The 25,613-nt window shown below is 37.1% G+C and overlaps 1 protein-coding gene across 11 annotated transcripts in view; it reads right to left on the reverse strand.

Moving 5' to 3' along the window:
- Positions 1-25,613, reverse strand: part of LOC106056868 (serine/threonine-protein phosphatase 4 regulatory subunit 4-like) — a 115,344-nt gene that overhangs the window by 48,944 nt on the left and 40,787 nt on the right. For all 11 annotated transcript variants that reach the window (XM_056024022.1, XM_013213778.2, XM_056024017.1 and 8 more), the window contains exon 3: positions 7,045-7,147. In XM_056024022.1, coding sequence (XP_055879997.1) covers positions 7,045-7,147 — 103 coding nt within the window. The remainder of the gene's footprint in view (positions 1-7,044; positions 7,148-25,613) is intronic.

A 25,613-nucleotide genomic window follows, 5' to 3' on the forward strand; every position in this document is an offset into this window, starting at 1 on the left:
AGTAAAAACCTGAAGCCGCCCACACTATGTCAGAAATGATTCTCTTACGAGACGGACTTGACGCAAGGAGAGAAGAGAAAACATTCAAATATAGCACGCCCCATCGAACACCTTTGTCCATCATTGCTTAGTCTTTAAGGAACAACAATTAGAACACGGTCCTAATTAAAGTGCCAAGGGGGAAAATTCGTAGGCTGTGAGGTTTGTCTATGAACATAATTTTATCTGTGAGTAAACTATCTATTGCACAAGATTACCAAACAAAGACCCGCAGATCCACATCAAAGTGGTTATCGTTCAACAGTATCGCAAACAAATCACACAGTGCATGTTCCTACAGATACCATCCATGCGATACTGCAAATCACACCATGCATGTTCCTACAGATACCATCCATGCGATACTGCAAATCACACCATGCATGTTCCTACAGATACCATCCATGCGATACTGCAAATCACACCATGCATGTTCCTACAGATACCATCCATGCGATACTGCAAATCACACCATGCATGTTCCTACAGATACCATCGATGCGATACTGCAAATCACACCATGCATGTTCCTACAGATACCATCCACGCGATACTGCAAATCACACCATGCATGTTCCTACAGATACCATCCATGCGATACTGCAAATCCCACCATGCATGTTCCTACAGATACCATCCATTTGTAGTGAGTGGAAAGACGATACGATACGTGCAGGACACTGGAGACAGAGACGATACGTGTAGGACACTGGAGACAGAGACGATACGTGTAGGACACTGGAGACAGAGACGATACGTGTAGGACACTGGAGACAGAGACGATACGTGCAGGACACTGGATACTGAGACGATACGTGCAGGACACTGGAGACAGAGATACGATACGTGCAGGACACTAGATAGAGAGATACGATAAGCGCAGGACACTTTAGACAGAGATACGATAAGTGCAGGACACTGGAGACAGAGATACGATACGTGCAGGACACTGGAGACAGAGATACGATACGTGCAGGACACTGGAGACAGAGATACGATAAGTGCAGGACACTGGAGACAGAGATACGATACGTGCAGCACACTGGAGACAGAGATACGATACGTGCAGGACACTGGAGACAGAGATACGATACGTGCAGGACACTGGAGACAGAGATACGATACGTGCAGGATACTGGAGACAGAGATACGATACGTGCAGGACACTGGAGACAGATACGATACGTGCAGGACAATGGAGACAGAGGTACGATAAGTGCAGGACACTGGAGACAAAGATACGATACGTGCAGGACACTGGAGACAGAGATACGATACGTGCAGGATACTGGAGACAGAGATACGATACGTGCAGGACACTGGAGACAGATACGATACGTGCAGGACACTGGAGACAGAGATACGATACGTGCAGGACACTGGAGTCCAACTTGCTGCAGAATTACGTTCTAAATATGTCTGTTGAACAAAAGATAATTGCAACCACTGATTGCTTCCAGAGCAGATTGTAAGAAATTGAAGACAAATGGGGAGATTGCTGCGAGAATATCTCTTGCTATTTATTCAAACTTGATGATACATGGCACATTATGTTCGCGGCAGGGCCGGTCCAACAGATTGCGGATCCTTATGCGAAACGGATTGCGCGGGGCCTATTATGGGTTGTGATAAGGATAATAAGAGAAAATTAAGATTTTTTATTAGAAAATAAATTCGTCTTTGCATTTTATTAATACTTTTACTAAGTACAAAATCAATGTCAAATTAACTTTACGAGCCATCTACAGTAGATAGTAGTTTTCAACAAAAAGCTGATAAACACTCAGATCTGTCTTTTAGATTTACTATCGATTGGCAAAAAGGACGTTTATTTTTTTAAAGAGGTCGAGATAGATTCAGATCAATATTTGAACGCCAGTGACAATTTAAGTAATTTAAGAATTTGAACTTCTTGTTTTGGTTAAAATTGGCCTTATTATTACATTTTTATTAAATGAAAGCTGACAATGCCGTTTTTTTTTGTTTTTTTTTAATTGCTAGTAGGGTTGGCGTTTTCCATATTTAATGACTGTTTTTTAAGGAGATTTGCATCGGTTTTAACAAGATTTTAATAATTTCAGGAGATTTTCATGACTTTTTTGTATATTTTACAATTTCAGGAGATTTTCATGACTTTTTTGTATATTTTACAATTTCAGGAGATTTTCAAGAAACACTTTAATAATAAGTTAAAATGGTATATTTTAATAATAGACACCAACAATTCGCGCTAGGCCTATGAAAGTTGCAGTGGCCTACGTTCGCTTTTTAAGAGGCGAAATAATGAGTTTTAGAGACGAGCGAAACTGTGCTGTAACACTGCTGTCAATATGCCTTTTAGTGACATCATCTGACAAAGCTTAAAGAAGCTTCTGTGAACCCAGAGTTGAGGTTTTATGACATGAACTATTCAGAGTAGAAGTCTCTAAATGAAGTGGATATGTTACTGCTCTTGGTAAATTTTCATTAAAAAATAATAAACAGTAAACAGGACCGCAGATAATGAGTTTAACAGTCAAACCGTGTTTTGTGTTTGAAACCAGATAAAACACAATAAAATTGAACTTGACGTCTGCTTGTCTAGGGCGGATTTTTGAAAACGTTTTTTTTTTAAATATTGATTTGTATTAAAATTAAGATACTACTAATACTTAGTGCAGAGTTCTGAGGTCGATAAAGAAAAAAATATTTGCAAGATGAAAGAGAGTAAAAACAGACCCCTAGGGCCCTAGAAATGTTCGAGACCAACATTGATAAGATTCTTTTGAGCAGTTACAGAGCGGTACTGCTGCAGACTTGACAAATCATACGAATTCATGAGGAGACACTTAATGGAACAACAATACATTCTGTTCTTTTTATGAATCTCGATCCTAAGCAATAATACTACAGATTGCCCAGGATCTTTCGCCACCTCCCCATAGACAGAGCACACGAGTTGTTCTGATCCAATCAGTGCAGGGAGAAGTCGAGTCCCCGAGATGTCCTTAAAGCGAGAAGCAAAGAATTCAATTCTTGATAATGCTTTCATAAAAACATGTTGTTTTTTTTTTTGGAGCGTTGCATCAGGTCCGACTGCTAGTTCACCGCGACAGAGAATGTCTAAACCTTCCAAAGCAGACAGACAATATTTTTAAGTCCCACGTCCTTGTACTAGACATAGAATTCACACTAGACACAAACACAGACACACACACACAAACACACCCAGACACACACACACAAAAGCGCGCGTTTTCTGAATAAAAAAAGGAATTATTTCAACAGGTCAACTTGAACTCATCTAAAAAAAAAAAATCTCGCGTAAACAAGTTTTGAACCTGGGACACGCCTAATTTCTTTCTTGAAAGTAACATTGTTAACACCAGTAACTCAGCCAACATCTGGCCCGAGTGCCACTTCCAAGATGAGGATTTATTTTTAAAACACAACAAACGAAACCAACAAAAATTAGTTCAAGTAGAAAATATTTTGTATAATCAATAAATAAATAGTTGTCATTCTTTAAACTGCCCTATGTATAACCTATTAGAAACAACACATACATTCTAACATAATCAAACACCTACTTTTAAACGCTTACCTTCTAATTAAAAAGTTTAAACACATTCTTTCTAGCATATACTGCATATACTTAACATACTTCTAAACGCACACTAGCACAAACTATTTTGTTTTCAGTTTGTACTATCTGGCATATACTTTCCAACGTACTTTCAACTCATACATTCCCCATGCATGCACTTTTAAGAAGCTTACTTTCTACTAACATACGATTTCTTCTTGAAATTTGGGAAAAGCTTTAAAAAAAAAAAAAAAAAGGTGGGGGGGTGGGAACTACACTTTACAGCCTAATGTAACTTTCAACTTTTGTTTTTGTTTTGCTTTTCCATTTCGAGTTGTTGTTTTTTAAAGCACAAAAACAAAGAGGGAAGCAAGGGGAGGGTTGAAGAAAAGAAAGAAGGAAAAAAAAAAAAACAACTGACAGATGAAGAACAAAACGCTGCGCTCATCTGTCATTCTCATGATGCAACCATTACAAAATGCACCCACTGGGAGTCTTGATCTTGAGCCAAACATACACTCGTCACGGAAGGGCAAGATCGAAGGAGGAGGCGAAACAAAAAGTGTTGCAATCCGAAGGTAATCTAGGCTAATTGCACTGCAGGTGAACAGGTTGAGGACCACTTTACACAGTCAGCCATGACTGCCATAAATACTTTCAGGGAGTTTTTTCCCCCAAAAGTTTCTTGATGGCGGTAGACCGGAACATTTTATATAAGATTGTTTTTACTTAAAGTGCCAGAAATCAGAAAGTTCTTTTTAAAATCGCCAACGTTATTTTTGGAGAGAGAGAGAGACAGACAGACAGAGACAGACAGACAAAGAGAGAGAGACAGAGAGAGAGAGAGACAGAGAGGGAGAACGTCTAACATCATGATGGAAAGAAATGCTGTTATCTACAGTAGCTTCACTATACCATTGGTAGATCAACTTTTGTACTACGCTAAGCAGTTACTACTTGATGTTGAGTAATACAAGCCATGGATAACAGAATGACGCCTCAATAAAATCATGTAACTAAATCTAAGTCGGAAACGGTAAGAAATGAAATAAAGAAGAAAAAATGTATCCCTAGATTATCTCTCGAAGCATCGCCTCCCTGATTCTATCAAGATCTCTGGATTATCTCTGGAAGGTTCGCCTCTCTGATTCTATCAAGAGTGCTATTTCTTTTTCTCGCTTTCATTAGAATCGGATTTAGACTCGGCAAGGCCCTAACCTATTTGAGGTATAGATGTGTAATCAACATTAAGCATGTATTTCTTTTTTTTTTCTTTTAAACGATATTTGTGACCATAGCTTGTGTTGCCAAGAGGTAACTCCAGCACTGGCTATAGTCAATCACTTATTGTCGCGCTGTTTCTGATTCTCCCTCAGTCACCATCTAAGTTTCTCACGTCCACGTTAAGACAAAAACTTGCAGGGCAATCTTACGTTAATTAAAGTCGTAAGAATTTTTTTTTATAAAAGTTAAATAAACGGTGTCGTAAAAAGCCGGAAGCAGAACTTAGTAACAGCAAGAGGAAAAAAAAATAAAAAAATATCAGTCCAACAAAGGTATTTGTTCCTGTGTATTTAGTTCAAGATTGAACTTTAACCCACTATGTAGCATGCAGCACGGGCATGTACTAACTAGACTATCTAGGTCACGTAACCATCTCTCTCAACCTTCTATTAGAAACAAAATCCCCCAAATGTCTTAGAAAAACAAGTCACGTGTTCTATCACTTGAGAAAATGACGCATTCGTGAAGAATGACAATAACGGTTAGAACAATTCTAAAGAGTCTCAGAGCACATGATATCATAAACATTCAAAGTGGAGACTTAGGAATTGCTTTACTTTTCGTGTGGATGACAATTAAATCTAGTAATTATCACTGCACTTTCCTTTAACTTTTCATTAACTTTTAAATAAGCTACAGGTTCAGTAAAAGTAAAGTAAAGTTTCCCTTTCAGACCTTGTGGTCTATAGGGCAGATGATGTAAAGGTCATCTGACCTTGTGGTCTATAGGGCAGATGATGTAAAGGTCATCTGTTTCTGTGGCCTACGGTTAACGAGAGTGTCATGTGGCCAGCACAACGACCAACCGCCTTTACTTTTCCCCAACTATTGTCAGGTACCCATTAGAGCTGGGTGGACTCAGAGGCGCCCAAGGATCCCGAAATAAAATTCCCAGCTTTACCAGGATTCGAACCCGGGACCCCCGGTTCAGAAGCCAAGCTTCAGTACACACATTGATTTTGTTTTGGAATATAAATGCAATCAATGAGTTTTCAATTATTTATAGTTAGAAGACATACATTGAGTTTAGTGTCAGTAGAATCAAACAAAAAAATCTCAAAGGAACAACTGAATGTGTCCGCGAGAGAATGTGCAGGGCGCGGAAAGAACAAGAAAATCTCACCAAAGAGTGACTCTTCAAAGATATTGAGTCACGGACGTTCTAAGCCCTCCACCCCTTTTTACAGCTGTCACCCTGTGTGACGCACGAAATGACCCTCCGCCGACTTTTAGTTTTTTACCTTATCCGCGGACCAGATGTTCAAAAGTCGTTCATTGGTCTGATGGCCAGTTCGACGTTAGGTGTCAAGAAAACTTGTGACTTTACTCCCTATTGATATTAACGGCACAAGGTCATAGACTTAAGACTTGGCAACTGGTGCCATCTATAGCGCTGCAGCTAATGGTTGGCGCTCACAAAATATAGCCAGACTACTCTTGTGTACAATTCGACAATCCTCCACTTTTAGTATTAAACTTGAAAAACACGGGAACAACATAGAAGTACCGTGAGCCACCGTGCACACATGGTGTAGGTGTTACGAGGGGTGAAAGTGGTGTTAGAAAATGTGTCACACACACACACACATATGTTTAAATAATTTGGCGCCTTTCAGCAGCGGTGTACCGCCGGGTGTAAAACTATAAATATTTTTTTAAAGCAACTAATGTAGACTTGTAAGCTTACGTTTGGATAGGCATTCAAACACTGAGACAGAAAGTTGTTCAAGGAATTGTAAGCTTACATGTGGATAGGCATTCAAACACTTAGACAGAAAGTTGTTCAAGGAATTGTAAGCTTACGTGTGGATAGGCATTCAAACACTTAGAAAGTTGTTCAAGGAATGCGTTTTTTACATTAACATAGGAAGACATGGAGACTTTTAATGAACAGTTGTTTTTTTTAGGATTTTTTTTTAGTGTAATGATAGGTGCCTTTTGTTTCCTCTACAGGTTTCACTGCTGTAAACATTGCACGACGGACATTCTTTGTTATAGCAAGCAACAATTGAATGAACATAAAGCTTCACCACTTGCAGGATAAAAAGAGGGGAACGACAATAAGATGACTGAAAGGAATGAGGGGATAAATAGAGAAAGAAAGAGAGAAAAGAGTACAATGAAAGAGAGAGGGAGAGGGAGAGAGAGTGACTCACCCTGACTTTGGGCACCACACGTCTCATACATTCCACCGTGTTGTCTCGGAGAAGGTTGGGCAGCTCTGTGATGACACTCACTCTTTGAACTTCTTGACCTGAGCTGCGGGAAGAAAAAAAAATGTAAATAAAAGATGAGGTCTCCCTGGTCTGGGCATTAGCTGCATCCCAGATCATTATATCTCATCACTACGGCATTCAGTTAGGCCTCACTTAATGCAGGCGCGTGCCGCCTCCTAGTGCTCTAGGCTCGTGAAGAAAACAAACCAAAAACTTGGATGGAAGAATTCATTGCATCTGCAATGCCAGATATGACCATAGATACGTTTTTAAATAGTAAAATAGCATTTACTTATCCAATTCAATTCATGAATATAATGAGCTTTCCGTTTCGTCGAATAAATAGTAGATCTAATGGTTGTTTTTTTTTTGTTTGTTTGTTTGTATTCTCCTGATCCATTCTGTGTAAACAGATTTAAAACATAAGACATTTCACAGTGTGACCGCTAAACTCAACTAAATGACAAATAAATGAGCTGGTTTCGTAGGACTAGGGTTCAAGTCCCGATGGATCAGCTGCAATTTCGACTACGGGTCGTTGTTTACAGAAAGAAAAATCCATTAGGTCAAACTAGCCTCATAGTTGTAAAATATCCGAGTAGAATATGTCACAGAAATGAACAAATAAGCTTACTTGGGTATTTGTTAGATCAAAATCCCCAGTTTACGTTTTACCGCTACTAAGTCTAAAGTTTCTTGATTTTAATTGTTGTTTCAAACAACAGCCCCTCTGTAATATGTAGACGACTGTTAAATAAATGATTATTGCTATTGGTTGTAACTGTTTCATTTTGTAAGCTCAGCCCAACAAACCATTTCTAAGTTTGTTCTCTTTACTTTTAAGTTACTAGCTGTGCTCAAAGTTAAACTCATCCAATAGATCCAGCAAGTAATCCCCTCTGATATGACAATGGCTCTTAAAGGAATAAGTAATTTAAACCTTCCCTTACAGCCGACCGCACAACTTCTAGAAACTGAAGCTTTGTAACACCACCCCAAGTACATTTAAAATAGATGTTGTGAGCAGCTTACATCAGTGGTGCACAACCTGTTTTAACTGAGGGACAATATATCTTTACATCAGTGGTGCACAACCTGTTTTAACTGAGGGACAATATATCTTTACATCAGTGGTGCACAATCTGTTTTAACTGAGGGACAATATATCTTTACATCAGTGGTGCACAACCTGTTTTAACTGAGGGACAATATATCTTTACATCAGTGGTGCACAATCTGTTTTAACTGAGGGACAATATATCTTTACATCAGTGGTGCACAATCTGTTTTAACTGAGGGACAATATATCTTTACATCAGTGGTGCACAATCTGTTAGAATCATTTACAATTACGCGTGCTACGGGAGGCATCACAAAAAGTCGAGTTCAATAGAAACAAGTATCTAAGACTCTGTTATGGGAAGAAGTTTCGAGGGGCTGCAAAGGGTCGGATAGGGCTGCAAAGGGTCAGATAGGGCTGCAAAGGGTCAGATAGGGCTATAGCGTATCGTAAATTAGGCATCGCCTGTGTTACGTGACTACACATCAATAGAACATATAGAAAATAACGTTTTTTATGTAACGGGGTAAAATTTTGAAATTGGTAGAAATTTGGCATGTCGCATGTCGACAATGGCATATAGTCGAGACATAGAAATACAAAGATCACGAGACTATTCGTACATTGAATCAGAGTTGTGCATTCCATAGAGTTGTTCATTTGGGAAATAAGAGAGTCCTTTGGCTATTCTTTTTGTACCAGGCAAGACAGGCAATCTAGGTTATGGGAGACTCACAGGCACCCTGACCGAGACAGCGAGGGGAGCGGTACCCTCTACAGCCAGGTATTCGAGTGACCGAAGTTACATACTGCGAATGAAGGGAGACAACGCAAACGAGAGAGCAACACCAAACAGCCATTAAATGGTGAGTGAGAGATTGGATGACTGGATATGAACTTCCCAACAATGTGGGCGGGTCAAGGCGCAGAAGCTTTCTAGGTCATACAGGGGTGGCCATACCAAAATCATGGCCTTACATTTCCCAAGACACACTAGTTATTACTGTTATGTTTAACTGCATTCACTGGATGATCAATCAAGACACACTTTAATGATATCTCATAGATGAAGTCCTATTGTGGCACTCGACAAATATTTTTTCGTATTCAGTAATGAGTTTAATAAACAAAAGCACAGGAACCAAAAAAAAAAAACAATCAATGAGTTGTGGTAATTGTCTTTTATATAGAAAAAAAGAAGTGTAGTAAGAATGTGAAAGAAAGAAGAAAGAAAAACAGCAAGGGGGGAAACACATTTAAAAGACAAAATGAAGAGGAAAACAATTTGATCTATAAAAAAAATAATAATTAAATCTTGAAGAGTACACAGAACCAAAAGCCTAACAAAAAAAATTGAACTAAAAACCCAAAAACAAACCAAAAGATCATATTACCATCACAACTTCCTCCTTGACATGTTTCAAAGCTATCAATATTTGGTCAAGGTTTCTTCTTGTTTTTTTGACCGGGCACACGTTTCTCATTTCCCTAATTAATTGGCTCCACCTCAAGGTTGATTGGTTTACCTTACAAAGGTCAAAACACTCTTACTGGTAATTGGGGAAAGACTTCAACCCACCCACCCCTCAGTATTTTTTCCCACTCTCTACCTACATCGTCCTCTATACTCTTACAAAAACGCGCGTAAAAAAAATCGCTAACGTCACCCACGCGCGTGAGCAAGTGCCAGGTACGAAAAAGCTACCGACTTTTGCTCACACAAGAATGTTACACTAACAGAGTCACTCACGTGCACACTCGAAGAAAAACAATAACAAAAAAAAATTGAACTCCTTAATTTTCCACGCTAACCAAATTCTTGACTCTAGTCCAATTTAAAAATAAAAATACAACGCTAAAAATACATTTCTACTAAGCTATTGCAGTGTTTGAACACGCTTCATGGTTTGTTTCGTTTTCTTAGTTGATGTTTTATGTTCTGTTTGGTTTTTTTTTATTATTGCTTTGTAATATGGTTTTCCCCCCTTCTCTCCTGGCCTATAGAAGACAAAGTGTTTATTGTTTGCCCCAAAACAAAATGTTGGATTGAACTGTCAACTGTTCCTCAGTCCTCACACGTCTTGACTGGACATCTTTTAGCACTACAAAACAAAAATGTGAAATTTTTTAAAAAGTTGAAACAAGGCGTTGTTTTGTAAAGTAGTTAAAAGTTGTTTTTTTCAACCCTAACCTATGTAACATATAATTGAATGTTTAGATCTAGATGATCTAGATCTAGTAAATGAACATCGAAAAAAGAGCACTCTCATTTCATAATTATTATTTTGCAAATTTGAGATACATAATCTAAAAAGATCTAGGTCATCAATCTATTTAAATGTACATAAGATGACTAAATTTCTAGGATTTTCGAAGTATAATCTTAATGGAAACTAACAGGAAACGGCTTTATTTCATGAATTTGCGTGAAAATATAGTTCTGTGAGTAATACATAACAATCTATATATATATATAGGTCTGAGTTGATCAATCGCGGATAAGAATTTGTTTCCGTTTTCCAGTCTAGATATAATATATATAGGTCTGTGGCTAAAATGGTGATCAAGTTGATCTTAATGTCTGAGAATACCTGATTACATCATAGATTTATGTGTTCATTGCCCACTAAACACTTCCCCTATAAACCGGAAATAAATGGAGTCAAACGAACATCAAAACGCTATTCTCTTCAGATCTCCTTTTGAACTACAAACTCTACAAAGCGATCACCTCTTTTGCTCCTCCCTATCCAACTTCTATTGGCATTCCATTTTCTTCATACAACCCTTAGCATCTTATCTTATCTTATACTAGACATATGTTACCCGCGACCCGCGGGTCTTTATTTGCGCATTACTTTCGATATAGTCACTGAGAGTGTTTTGTAAACAATTAAACGAAATAATAATGTAATAAGTAAAGCGAATGTGTCAATGTAAAAATAGTGTGAATGAAGCTATCAAATCAAAATAGCTAATAGGGGAAAATCCATTTTTTTTAAAATTAAAACATTTGCTTTTGAATAATCTAGTGGATTGGATTTAGATGTATGTTAAACGTAACTAATGATCCTTTCACGTTATTTCTCTTTCGCTACGAAAATAAAATTAGTTTTGCGAAAATGGTTTACCCGAAGTCGATACATTCTTATCTATTAAAAACAAAAAGAGCGATAGCTTTGTTAAATAAATGGGATTATAAAGTGAACAATTAAACGAAATAATTTTTAGTACGCGATTCATGAATGAATAGGCCTATAGATCTAGGCCTATCTCAACTCGGCTTCGCAGCTTTCGTAAACGAATGTAGATTTAGAAAACCAAATTTGAATGTTTATTTGATCAAAATATGAAATGAATGGACTTCAATTAATATATTTATGTGTTAAAGTATAAAACTATCTGTGCGAAGAGAAGTTTTATCATCTTAGAGTTGGATTAGAGTTTTAGATCTAGGGATGGGATTATAAAGTGAACAATTAAACGAAATAATTTTTAGTACGCGATTCATGAATGAATATAGATCTAGGCCTTTAACTCGGCTTCGCAGCTTTCGTAAACGAATGTAGCTTTAGAAACCAAATTTGAATGTTTATTTGATCAAAATATGAAATGAATGGACTTTAATTAATATGTTTATGTGTTAAAGTATAAAACTATCTGTGTGAAGAGAAGTTTTATCATCTTAGAGTTGAATTAGAGTTTTAGATCTAGGGATGGGATTATAAAGTAAACAATTAAACGAATTAATATTTAGTACGCGATTCATTACGGTATTGTCTAATGAAAGAATGTTCGTCAGGAAATCTGTAGTCACAGATATCAGGAACTAATTTATGTAAAAAATGCTTTTGAAACACAAAATTGAAGGTTAATTTTAGTATATAATGAAATCAATGGATCTTCTTTTGTATTTTCATGTGTCAAAGTAAAAAAACTATCTGCGCAAAGTGTATTTCTTAAAATTAGATCTAGGTCTAAATCCTTTCTATCTTTTCTTATGTCAACATTGTAGACATGGCCTAGATCCATAAAATACTATAGCTGTAATAGAGTCGGACAACTTTATTTTTTTTTTTTGAGGGTTTTAAGTTTGTTTTAGGGCTACAATACATACACTACGGTCTAAGTTAGTACCCAAGGAACATTCCTGCCTAGTTTTATCAAGATTGGTCAAGCGGTTTTGATGTCTATAAGTAACATACATACATACACCACACATTCTACTTTATAATATAGATAACTAGACATATGTTACCCGCGACCCGCGGGTCTTTATTTGCGCATTACTGTCGATATAGTCACTGAGAGTGTTTTGTAAACAATTAAACGAAATAATAATGTAATAAGTAAAGCGAATGTGTCAATGTAAAAATAGCTAATAGGCTTAAATGCATTTTTTTTAAATTAAAACATTTGCTTTTGAATAATCTAGTGGATTGGATTTAGATGTATGTTAAACGTACCTAATAATCCTTTCACGTTATTTCTCTTTCGCTACGAAAATAAAATTAGTTTTGCGAAAATGGTTTACCCGAAGTCTATACATTCTTATCTATTAAAAACGAAAAGAGCGATAGCTTTGTTCAATAAATGGGATTATAAAGTGAACAATTAAACGAAATAATTTTTAGTACGCGATTCATGAATGAATATAGATCTAGGCCTATCTCAACTCGGCTTCGCAGCTTTCGTAAACGAATGTAGCTTTAGAAAACCAAATTTGAATGTTTATTTGATCAAAATATGAAATAAATGGACTTTAATTAATATATTTATGTGTTAAAGTATAAAACTATCTGTGCGAAGAGAAGTTTTATCATCTTAGAGTTGGATTAGAGTTTTAGATCTAGGGATGGGATTATAAAGTAAACAATTAAACGAAATAATTTTTAGTACGCGATTCATGAATGAATAGGCCTATAGATCTAGGCCTATCTCAACTCGGCTTCGCAGCTTTCGCAAATTAATGTAGCTTTAGAAAACCAAATTTGAATGTTTATTGATCAAAATATGAAATGAATGGACTTTAATTAATATGTTTATGTGTTAAAGTATAAAACTATCTGTGCGAAGAGAAGTTTTATCATCTTAGAGTTGAATTAGAGTTTTAGATCTAGGGATGGGATTATAAAGTAAACAAGATTACAAAGAGAGTTTGTGTTACACAAACTCAGAGGCGGCCCCCGTCGAAGTCGGATCCCTGTCGGATCTGCATATTCGCAAATAATATTCAAGAGGTGATTTAATTTTGATGTAAAATGTTTTACACGTTTCGGATGTTCCTTCAGAGTTGAAGATAATTACTTCCTAGTCCAAACCTCCCGCAGGACGACGGGGGATGGGAGCGGGCAGGGTTTGAACCCTGGGCCATCCATAAATCTGAACGACAGTCCAGCGCGCAAACCGCACGACCAGGCAGCCGTCCGATGGTCAAAAGTAATAATGTTTCAAAGATTCATTTGCCGTAAATTTAAATTTAAATTTAATAAAAAAAAATAGTAGATTAGTTTTAGTATATTAAAACATTACAATATTGATCAAAACGTTTGGAAATGAAAATCTACACTTTTTTTTACACTTTAAGTTTAGAAATTGAAATTCTACATCTTAATCTAGTCTATTTTAGTCTAAACTAGATCTAGAAATTCTAGATCTAGACTCTAAAATAATTTTAATTAGAATATAAATCCAGATCTAGATATACTGTAATAAAAATCTAGATCTAGTTTAAAAAATCTAGATTAGATCTAAATCAAGATATCATTCCTTTTTTAAACGCGAGTCACATAACGAGGCTTAATAAACATTACTATACCGAGTTCTTTTTTCATTTCATTTGAAGAATTAATTCCATATAACGTCAGAGGGAAAAAAAAACACTACGTCACACGGCCTAGCTAGACTAAAAATCGCCTTCATCTATAAGAGCCATTTATCGAGTGTTCATAGACTTTGGTGCACCGAGTGCGTTCTTTAAGCATTTCATTTAAAGAATTCATTCCATATGACGTCAAAGGAAAAAAAACACTACGTCACACGGCCTAGCTAGAATAAAAATCGCCTTCATCATTACGAGCCTTTTATCGAGTGTTCATAGACATTGGTGCACCGAGTGCGTTCTTTTAGCATTTCATTTAAAGAATTCATTCCATATGACGTCAAAGGAAAAAAAAACACTACGTCACAAGGCCTAGCTAGACTAAAAATCACCTTTATCAACACGAGCCATTTCTCGAGTGTTCATAGACATTGGTGCACCGAGTGCGTTCTTTTAGCATTTCATTTAAAGAATTCATTCCATGTGACGTCAAAGGAAAAAAAAAACACTACGTCACACGGCTTAGTTAGACTAAAATATGTTTTCATTAATACAAGCAATTTTTTCGAGGGTTAATAGACATTGGTGCACCGAGTGCGTTCTTTTAACATTACATTTAAAGAGTCCATTCATATGACGTCAAAGAAAAAAAATTCCATTACCTCACAATAGGCTAGTACCGGTACCATACAAAAAATGTCTTTATTTACACGAGATATTTAACGAGGGTTCATAGACATTGGTGCACTGAGTTCTAATAGATATTATTTAAAAAGGATCAAAGCCACATTGTTTTTGCATTTTGTCTGTCAGTCGGTCTGTCCGTTATCTTGATATTAAAAAAAACAACTAAAAGTTATTAAAAATTGATTAACCTTTATTTTACGTTTCAAAACATCGCAATAATTTTTAGGTATGAACACAATTGAAAAGTTTATATAATAGATTGTTCCGGATGTTTGTATAAATAGTAAAAGAAAAAGAGAATTTCAGATAAATGTAATACCGTTAATTAAATTTTTTGGATGGTCTCGTATAAAAATTAGATGTACTACAGCCACGTGGAGAGATTTTCATACCTTACTTTGGTGTTTGCATTCTGTTTTCCTTAAAAATCGGAACATAATATTAACGATAATTAGATTTTTTAATGTTTTAGGTAGAAAGTTAAATGTACTGTAAGAGAGTAGTGAGTTAAAATATTTTTCATAAAAATCCGTAAAAACATTATTTCTTAAATGAGAAGATTATTTGTTTATTAATTAGAAGAGGGAGTTCAAACAATTATTTGGCGTTAGTAGATTTTTAAATAAATTCGGAAATTTCTGGCGACGATTTGTAAGAAACAAAATCCAGAACTTTCTTTATCGATTACAAAACTTCTATGTTATGTTTTACAAGAAAATTAAATGTCTAAAAAGTAATTTTCAGTAATCAATTCTAGTAAATTACTTTTTTTAAAAGCCTTATGCGATTTCAAACAATCATTAGGCATAATTCATGTTTTATAAAACAATATCCGAAACATTTTTACACTTAATGAAATATAAGTCAGTATAGAGATTATGATTTAGCATTAATATGCTATTTACATAAAAAACGGAACAACATATTATTGATAATGTGTTTTTGCAACGTTTAAGCATGGAAATTGAATGTAATATAAGTTAGAAGAGCAAACAAACATTTGTTGGCGTTGATTAGTTTTGCACAAAAAAATCCGGAACAATCAATTTTAGATACTTAAAACTATTGAGATGTTATGGGAGGAACATTAAAGGGTAAATCAGATTTTCAATAGCTTTTAGAGTTCTAGTTTTTTTAAATCTAATCGTGACGGACAGACCGACCAACAAACAAAACGCACAAAAATAAGCTTCTTTTATTCGGATGGGGGCACTAAACAAAAAATAAATAAAATCTGATTTTTAAAAAAAGTTTAAGGAATTGGTTTAGCACCTGATCATGTTGCGACGTTACGCTACTGCACGAAAATCGCTGCACAAAAAGTCCATTTAAAAAAATGTGCGTGATATTTACATACAAAGTGCATTATTAGCCTTTATAAACAAACAGAAATGTTTTCTTTTAATTTTAGCAGCTAGTTGACCAGAAAAAACGTCTTTAACTATTATTTGTATTTGTTGCAAACATTTCCTGTACATTTTAAAAATATATTTGACTTAGTGATACTGAAAATACACAAAAATTGTCCATCTTTGTTAGCATATTGTAACATTGCCTCCCTTACATTTACGTAATTGTTTTAGAATTGGTGTATTTTTATGAAAAAATCGCTTGCATAATTAATTTTATAAATTAAACGGTTTGCTTTTAGAAAACCAAAAGTAGCCGTTGCACCTAAACTTTTCAAGCCGGATTTAATGATGAAATAATATTTTTCATATCTCTTCTAGTTTTCGAGATCTGAGTGTGACAGACGGACAGACGGACATTTTGCACAAACCTAATAGCGGCTTTTTCCCCTTACGGGGGCCGCTAACAATTAAACGAATTAATTTTTAGTACGCGATTCATTACGGTATTGTCTAATGAAAGAATGTTCGTCAGGAAATCTGTAGTCACAGATATCAGGAACTAATTTATGTAAAAATGCTTTTGAAACACAAAATTGAAGGTTAATTTAATTATATAATGAAATCAATGGATCTTCTTTTGCATTTTCATGTGTCAAAGTAAAAAACTATCTGCGCAAAGTGTATTTCTTAAAATTAGATCTAGGTCTAAATCCTTTCTATCTTTTCTCATGTCAACATTGTAGACATGGCCTAGATCCATAAAATACTATAGCTGTAATAGAGTCGGACAACTTCATTTTTTTTTAGGGTCTTAAGTTTGTTTTAGGGCTACAATACATACACTACGGTCTAAGTTGGTACCCAAGGAACATTCCTGCCTAGTTTTATCAAGATTGGTCAAGCGGTTTTGATGTCTATAAGTAACATACATACATACATACACCACACATTCTACTTTATAATATAGAAGATACAGACGTTACTTCAAAAAAGAAGATGATTACGTCCTACGCGTCATGCATTTAGTCATGCATATTAACCAATGACTTAAATTCTGCCAAGTCACTGGTTTTCCTGGCTAGCTCAGGCAACCCATTCCATGCTCTAATAGCACTAGGGAAGAAGGAGTATTTGTACAAATTTGTCCTAGCATATGGGACGAGGAATGTGCCTGCTAGGCCTATTAACATTGAACTACTAATAATACTAATGAGAATAATTATAATAGATGTTGTACAGATCTAAATCTATATTAATATCTAGAACATTAGATCCTCTTTTTTTATCTCGGATTTACACCAAAGTCCTCACAGGACTCTCAAAACAGTTGGCGAAAGTCCAGGTCTATACAGCCGACTTTACACACACACACACACGAGCTATCGAGCTCCTTACCCTCCCCTTCCCATCAGTGAAGCAAACGCCACTAGTAGGAGAATGTTGCCAATAATTGACAAGTGTATCATCTCCGGCGTCTTCCCAGGTCCACCAAAACTAGAACCAGAGACGGAATATCAATTCCAACAACAATCGCCAACGCCCCACACACAACTCAAGACCTTGTAGTGGTGTAATGAATTCGATGCACGTCAGAGACAGAGATCAACCCTAACCAGAACAGAATCAAGGGTAGAGGAAGAAACAGATCTATCATGTAACAGGTGGTCGGTTGAAAGCAGATGAGTGTAGAGTAAGCAGATTGTGCTGTGCGCCTTGGAAATCGTGGTAACAATAGACATATACGCCATTTAGTTAAAGCTAACTTCAGGAATAACCAGTCGTGTCTTTTTGCCATCACGCAAACAGTGTCCAAGGGAAATGAATGGGAATGAAAACAAGACTTCGCTCTATCGAGCTTGTGAGTAATGCACAGTACAACAGTAGTGCTTGATGAACACCGGAAGTCGCTTAAAGAGAAATCTGATTATAGAGAACTCCGTATAAAAATTGCAAGTGGACCCATGAGATGAAACTACAAATTTAAACCCTGGCTTCCATTGTGTACAGCTCTAATAGCAGTTATCAAGTTTATCATCATCATCATCACTTATCCAGCACACACAAAAAATCTTAGAAAGGTGTACAATCTAAAGCACATTAATCATACGATTATAATATTAATGTTCATGATTGAAAATAATCATTTAGTGATTAAGGCGACATGAAGTAAGATTAAAAATCAGCCCCCTACAGCACCCACAAATACACTGTTCCCAAACCTGCTAATCAGTGTACCAGCGCTTCCCAGCCCGCACCTTATAAATTGGCGAGTCATTAGCAAGCCGCCTTTTCGATGTTCTCCTGGTCGTCCATCAAACTGACCAGTCCAGCGAGGCCCAGTCAATTATTGGGATCTGAACAACCATCCACCTCCTCCACCGGACCTTTCAACAGCTGCACAGGGTCATTTTATGGTGAGCTGCATCTCTCCACGACAGTAAAAAAACGGTGAGTCATGCTGAACTGTAGGTCCTTCAACAAAATGTTGAGCTGCAATTCACATGACACTTTCTTGAAAGGGACCGAGGGGACGGGGGAGGGTGACATAACGGAGCGATTGTTTGTGTGATATTCAAAATGAAATTTCTGTTGCACATTTAACATTAGGTGACCGAGAGGAACTGGTCAGATATTGACTTTTTTTTTTTAGGCTAGGAATCTGATGTATGGCTAAGTATTGCAGATGGGAAGAGATGTTAAACTATAAAATAATTTTATTGAACACTGTGTCATAACGACAAAAACTAGTCGCTTGACTCTTTCCAATGTCTCTAACCTACAAAAGTACATTATAAATACAGAGACTACAACTAGATTATGAAAACGAGGTTGTGAGAATTACAAGAGTGTTGTTTGAATGGAAAGTGTTGACGAATAAACAATATGAGGGAAATGGACACTTTCTGTGCTCCCATGGAACTCTCCAAGACATACACATTTAGATATCGTTGTAACCAATCAAAACAGTTTCCTTGTAAGAAGTGACTTGTTTTGTTTAGGTCAGTGTCTAACCGAATGTAGACACTGCGTGTGTATCGTCTGACAATCAAAGGCTGCTTCAAAGTGGTTACACATAGTGAACATCACGAAGAACAGACAGTTTCATGAGCGACAAACACTTTTTTGTTCAAGGGGGTGGGCGGTGGAGAAGGGCCAGTGTTATTACATTTCCCCCTTAGATTCCAGAAAAGTATTCAACCTCACGATCTGATTCATTATGCAACCCGCAAACTTTTTTACCGCTTTTTTTTCCTATAGGATGACACTGAAGAGCTCCGTAATCAAAAAAGGGGAGTCAAATGAATCAACAGCTAAGGACGCTGGGATTACTTCTGCCAGATCTTCAGACGTGAATTCTGAACGAGGCCCGACCAATGTCTCGTGATTTATGTTTCTGAGATGATCAGAAGGTTTTTTTTTACATCCTGAACCTTAAATCAAGACTTTGTCTTCAACAAACAAACAAAACAAAAAAAAAAGGTCATGAAAAAAAAAGCTAAATAAGATCGATAACTACTGGAGACCTTTGTTTTCCCTCTGTGTTTAAAATTAGCAAGAACAGCCTTGAAGCAGTATGAACTCATTTTGACAGCAATAAGTCTTCTTTGTAAAATAAAAAAAAAAACACACTTTGTTGATTACGTATAATAGAGGTTATTGCCAATTTGGTGAATACTAAATCATATGAATTGTATCCAATGTCACCACAAGCAAAAATTAAAGAGATTCACAATTTACTTAAAGATGTCCCATAAAACGCAACATGTACAAAGGGAACTATTTGTAATTTACGCTGTCTGCAGATCTGTGTTGTCATTTCGTATATTAAATCGGTCATTTCATTATAGCTGTCATTTCTAAATATATATGTCATACCCACAGGCCTGAGGTCATACCCATATGTCCCATCTCTTGCACGACGCCGCACCATAAAACCACAGGAATTGGACATAAAAGTGTGCAAACTGTGCAACATGGTTAAAAACTTCACAGAATGACGAGGAACGTTAAAACCGAGAATTAAATCGCAATAAAAGAAATAAACTCACTTTCGTGAGTGAGCGTTTTAAGAGAAACACATGTGCTAGTTGTTGTTTTTTAAAGGAGAGGAGGCAAAAGCAATAAACTAATAGTTTGTATTATCCAATACAGATAATTCAAACTACTTGTGAACACTGCAAGAATCACTAGTTGTAATTTATGACAACATAAGGCTTTAGACACACAAGTACAAGACAAAAGACTTATCTCCGCACGTGACTCAGTCACATTGATTTATATTGAATCATAAAAAGTAGGATTACGCTTCCCCATAAAACCCAGATATTCTTCTGGGACTGTCAGACGTTTCCTATCAGTTGTTCCTCCTGAACAATAACTCTCAATTCTTTCACTATCTTGATGTCAAGGTCACTACACCAGAAACCAGTGCTATCTGAATTCATGGCGACTAAGTCGTATCTATGCAATACATCAAATTATTACAAGCTAAACCTTTTAATTACACACACACACACGGTTCCACAACAAATCGTTCACTGACATTTCGTTCACCCAACACATTGCTCACCGACAACTGGCTTACAGACAACTTGTTCACCGACAGTTGGTTCACGACAAATCGTTCACTGACAAATTTTCCCCACGATCGTAGCATAGTGTTAATAATATATTCTCGACGCGTGTTAAATTTGTTTACATTAAAAGTACATGCAGGAGATTGATAATTAAAACTTTTGTTGCTATTATTTCCAAAAACAGATTGTGATTGCTAGAGATCGGGCCTACTCCAAGTTTCTTTGTTCATATTCTAGAGCATAAGGATAGTAGGTAATACAATTTAGACTTCAAAAAAAAATATTTAAAAAAAAACTATCTTACAACAAGCTAGCTGAACAATTTAAATGAACCCTCACTTAACTCCTTCTCTCCTAACTGACGATACCAGCGTTGATTCCACCAGTATGTGGTAAATAATTACGGAGAGAAAGAGTTAACTATAGGCAACATTTTTAATTTCACAATGTAGACCTACTTTTACACTCATGTCAGTATTTAGTTCCGACGTCAAGAATATTTCTATTTCACTCAGAGCTCCCCAGCACCCCACCTCTCTCCTTTTGTTGTGGCATGCATTGAGCGTTGACAGATAACGACGCACGCCTTTCCAAACACTCCAGGACAGGCCGAGTAAACCCGAAACGCCCCTGTGGGATACAAATGGGAGAACGATCCAAGGACCTGGACATTTGGTCGGGGTGCCTTGGGACAATTACATTAATTAGACTGGCGCGCGAGGCGGTGGCAAAGTCACAAATTAACCACAGAATGCCAAAGACTCTCAGAGACTAAAACAATGTCAGTGAGTAGTAGGTCTACTAAAGGTCTAAAAAGGCTCAAAAAAAATCTATTCCTACTTTAAATTCAAATAATGTAGTTTACTAAACATTTATGTTTTATTTGGAATTGAAAAATAAATAGAAAGAAATAATTGACCAGTCTGGGAATCGAACACACACTGTTAACGTTATTAGCGCGACCAGCCAGACTACTATGTGGGAAACTTCATCATGAAATAAAGGATTCAATTTTTGTTTAGTTTTGACCAACTACCAACTTCCACAGACAGGAAGAATGTGTGATCTAAGAATAAAAGTTTAAAAAGAAAACACAAGGGAAAAAAAGTTGAATATTTATCAAGATTTACTAAATCTATTCCTTATTGTATTGCGACGTATCCTAGCGTTACATGATACATTCAGTGGAGAAAGTAGAAGTATGAAAAAACTAGAATGCATAAGAACTATTTAAAAAAAACACAACTAAGTTCGACTATTGAAAGTTAGCGTTAGACTATGATTTAAAAACAAAAAGAGATCTAGCTCTATGGATCTCGACTATCTAGCCAGTGTTGTGGTTACTGAAAACTTTCTTCTTTTGACACATCTAAGAAACACAGGAAGAGCGAATCTAGGAAGTCATTGACCCAGCCGTCTCTGTGTTTGACAGTTTTGTCAAGCTACCATTTCGGACGCTTTTCATTTCCAGAACAGATTGCGTCACCTGCAACTTGTCGAACGGGGAAAAAAAAGAGAAAACCTTCCAGTAACGTCTTCTTCCGGCCAGCTGTTCACGCGAAGAGTTGAGTGCCAGGGAAATACAACGCTGCAGGGAGCTACAAAGACGAGAGAGGCTTCTTTTGGGGGCCGCTGCACCGTCGGGGCGACGTAAAGAACTTGAGTAGCAAACAGGGGGTGAGGGGGGGGAATGCTAAGATGCACCGAGTGTTGGTGCGATGAAAGTTGGCAGTGACTTCAAACGAGTTCTAAAAGATGATGTAACAGGGAGAGGGCCAAGTAGTATACTGAGAGAGAGGGGACAAACCCAGTAGTAGGACTAGTAAATACAAACGTAACCCTGTTGTTTTCTAGTTGTATTGTATTACTAAATTCTTGTATTTCTGTTGTATTCTTGTATTTTTGTTGTATTCTTGTTGTTCAAACAAAAAATTGTGGAATGTCAGTTCTCGTGCTTAAAGTGCAAATCGAAATCTATATCGTAAAAGACTAAATAGCCAAGGCATAGCAATATGTATTTTTACTTTAAACTTTAAATTTGTTTTATTGTTGTAAAACCAAAAACATTGTAACCCTATACAAATGGACTAACTGCAGGACCAAGTCAAACCAGGTCAATCAACAACCAGGAGAGCTATCATCGACACACAAAACATTCACCTGAGGATTCAAGTTTTCACTCTGTACCGTCCACCCCATCCCCTTTCTTAGACGTTCAGTTAAGTAGATAAACACTTCATGCTCGGGGCACGAGAACCACATCCGGTCTGCAACAAGTGGCACTTCGAGATTTGTTTTCCCCTTTCGCTTGACTTGTCGGTGTACTCGCCCCACCCTCGAGTGAGATGGAGGGGAAAAAACTACAGGAACTAACGAGTTCAAGGAATCGCGAGATATTTTTCTAATGTTTACTTACTGCCTCTTCCACCCCCCACCCCCACACACTACAGCACTATTGTGTTCACGTAATAGTAGTTTACATTTGAAAGGAAAACATTCTTTGGTTGTAGATTTATTTATTTATTGGTTTGAGCAAATTAGGATTTCATTGCATAACTTTATGCCACTTTGTATTGATAATGTATAATGTAGTTGTTATAGAAATAATGAAGAGAAACTAGTGTCTGTGTCTGGAAGTTTGAAGAGAACTATGCGGGTTGGGGGGGGGCGAGTACCAGACAGGTCAGTATTGAAGTGAACGTGTCCAAGTGAGAAGGAAGGAAGGTAAATACCGAGTGCTGCGTGTGTTACTTTTGAACGAGCCTTTCTGAAACATATATTTTATATTTTCTGTCGTACTGTTTTGTTTTTCACCCATATGATGTAAACATTAATCTTATCTACGCTCAGTAGAACTACATTTCTTTTTCAGTCTAGCTGCTAATGGGCTGTTGAAATGGTCTGTTCGTTTTAAATAGTCTGTTTCATTTTAATGAATGGCATCATTACTTTTCTATACAAAGTGTACAGTCTAAAACGTACAACATGTATTATTTTGTAAGTTTTTGTAAAATCGTAGGCCTGTCTAAGACTGACAGACAGACAGATGTAGAGAGAGGAGAGAAAGTGTATTGTGCCAACCAGTAACCATTCATTGTCATTTGAGTTTGGAGCTACAATGTGGGTTAGAGCTGCACACGTTCAAGCTTAGACTTCTTTCTTTATTCTCTGCACCCTGCTGCACCTCAATTCTCTGTTCAGACAGAACTGTGCGTGTATGTCTGTTGGGGGAAGGGTGAGGGGTCATAAATGTACCCTGCAGCCTAAACGTTTGTTTTCTAAACTTTCAAATGTTTAGTTACTACTGGATCTAGTTCGTTCCTATGCAAAGTGCACATCGCCGTATGCTGCGTCATACAAACAACTTCAGGGCCCGTTACTCTGAAGTAAGCTAGAACTAGCAGACGTTTTGTTCGCTCGTGCGCGATTCTCAGTGGAATAACAGCGGGAAGTCGAAATGTAACTACAAAATGAAACAGAAAACAGCGAAATAAAACAAAGCTCTGAAGTCTAGTGCACCGTGAGCCCACCAGGTTGGAAGTCTCCTAAATATAGATTATAGAAGGACAAACACGAACTAAATTAAGGAAACTATTTAATTAGATTTTTTTTATCCATAATCATTTAGAAAGACGCTTTCATGTTTGATGAATGCTATGTTAGTTAAATAGTTATCCCCTGTGTATATTCTATTTCCCGTCAGTCGAGTCCTCTCAAACAGTACGTATAGAGCCAGGCTTTCATATACTGAAAAGGCTGAAACTATCGCTCTTAGTGAACAGTGGTCTAGCCAGCCGTGCCACCATGACATGTACGTGTTCGAATGTCCACACGAATTAAGGGTGGTCTGTAAGCACGAGCGGCGCAAAAAAGTGGAACATCTGGGAGCATTTTTTTCCCTCGTGCTGTGTCTGGGGTATTCCATAGGGCGCGAAGGGGGAGGGTAAGACCCGAGTCAGTACAGGTCGCTCTAACATTTAGCTTTGAAAAAAAAAAAAGAATTCTTACCTGGTATTGGGGACCAGCGGTGAGATCGCGCTCCATTATCTACCTTCCGATATAAGGGGGGGGGGGGGCTTACTCATATCAATCCTAGCTCTCAACAAGGCACGCTTAGGCGTACCTCTACTGTATACTGAATAGCCAGCTTCTGGCTTTCATTCATAGCATTCTAAGGGTTTTCCCACGCCTTTTCTTCTCTTTGACTTACAAAGAATTGGGAGGGGTGGGGGAAGGAGAAATACCATATGATCCACCTTGCTTGTCAGCCCAGCACCTATCAAGCGACAGGATTCAGAAATTACAAAGAGACATGACCCCTTCAGAACACAGGTATATGTGATGTATCTGTCATGACTTGGCACAGGATTCAGAAACTACAAAGAGACATGACCCCTTCAGAACACAGGTATATGTGATGTATCTGTCATGGCTTGGCACAGGATGAGGAAACTAAAAAGAGACATGACCCCTTTAGAACAAAGGTATATGTGATGTATCTGTCATGACTTGGCACAGGATGAGGAAACAGCCTCATTTTATTTCATCTCAATGGATTCTGAAAGTTGCATGTTAATAACATATCGATTGGTTGGTTTGTAGTGTTTTGTTTCGTTCTATGACAACTATCGATCATCATGAGATGGTTTTTATAGTTCTTGTAACCAATGACGATCCCCAAAGAAACGAGAGTCCAGCATTTGGCACGCCCAAGACATATGGGACCCCAAAGATACCTGACCAGAGATACGCGAGTCCACAGATACATGTGTTCAGAGATATGTGAGCAAGTGTTACACGAGTCCAGAGATACGTGATCCCAGTGATACATGAGTATATGTGATGTATCTGTCATGACTTGGCACAGGATTCAGAAACTACAAAGAGACATGACCCCTTTAGAACACAGGTATATGTGATGTATCTGTCATGACTTGGCACAGGATTCAGAAACTACAAAGAGACATGACCCCTTCAGAACACAGGTATATGTGATGTATCTGTCATGGCTT

This window comes from Biomphalaria glabrata, chromosome 3 (genome assembly GCF_947242115.1).
Source record: "Biomphalaria glabrata chromosome 3, xgBioGlab47.1, whole genome shotgun sequence".
In the NCBI taxonomy this organism is placed as follows: domain Eukaryota; kingdom Metazoa; phylum Mollusca; class Gastropoda; family Planorbidae; genus Biomphalaria; species Biomphalaria glabrata.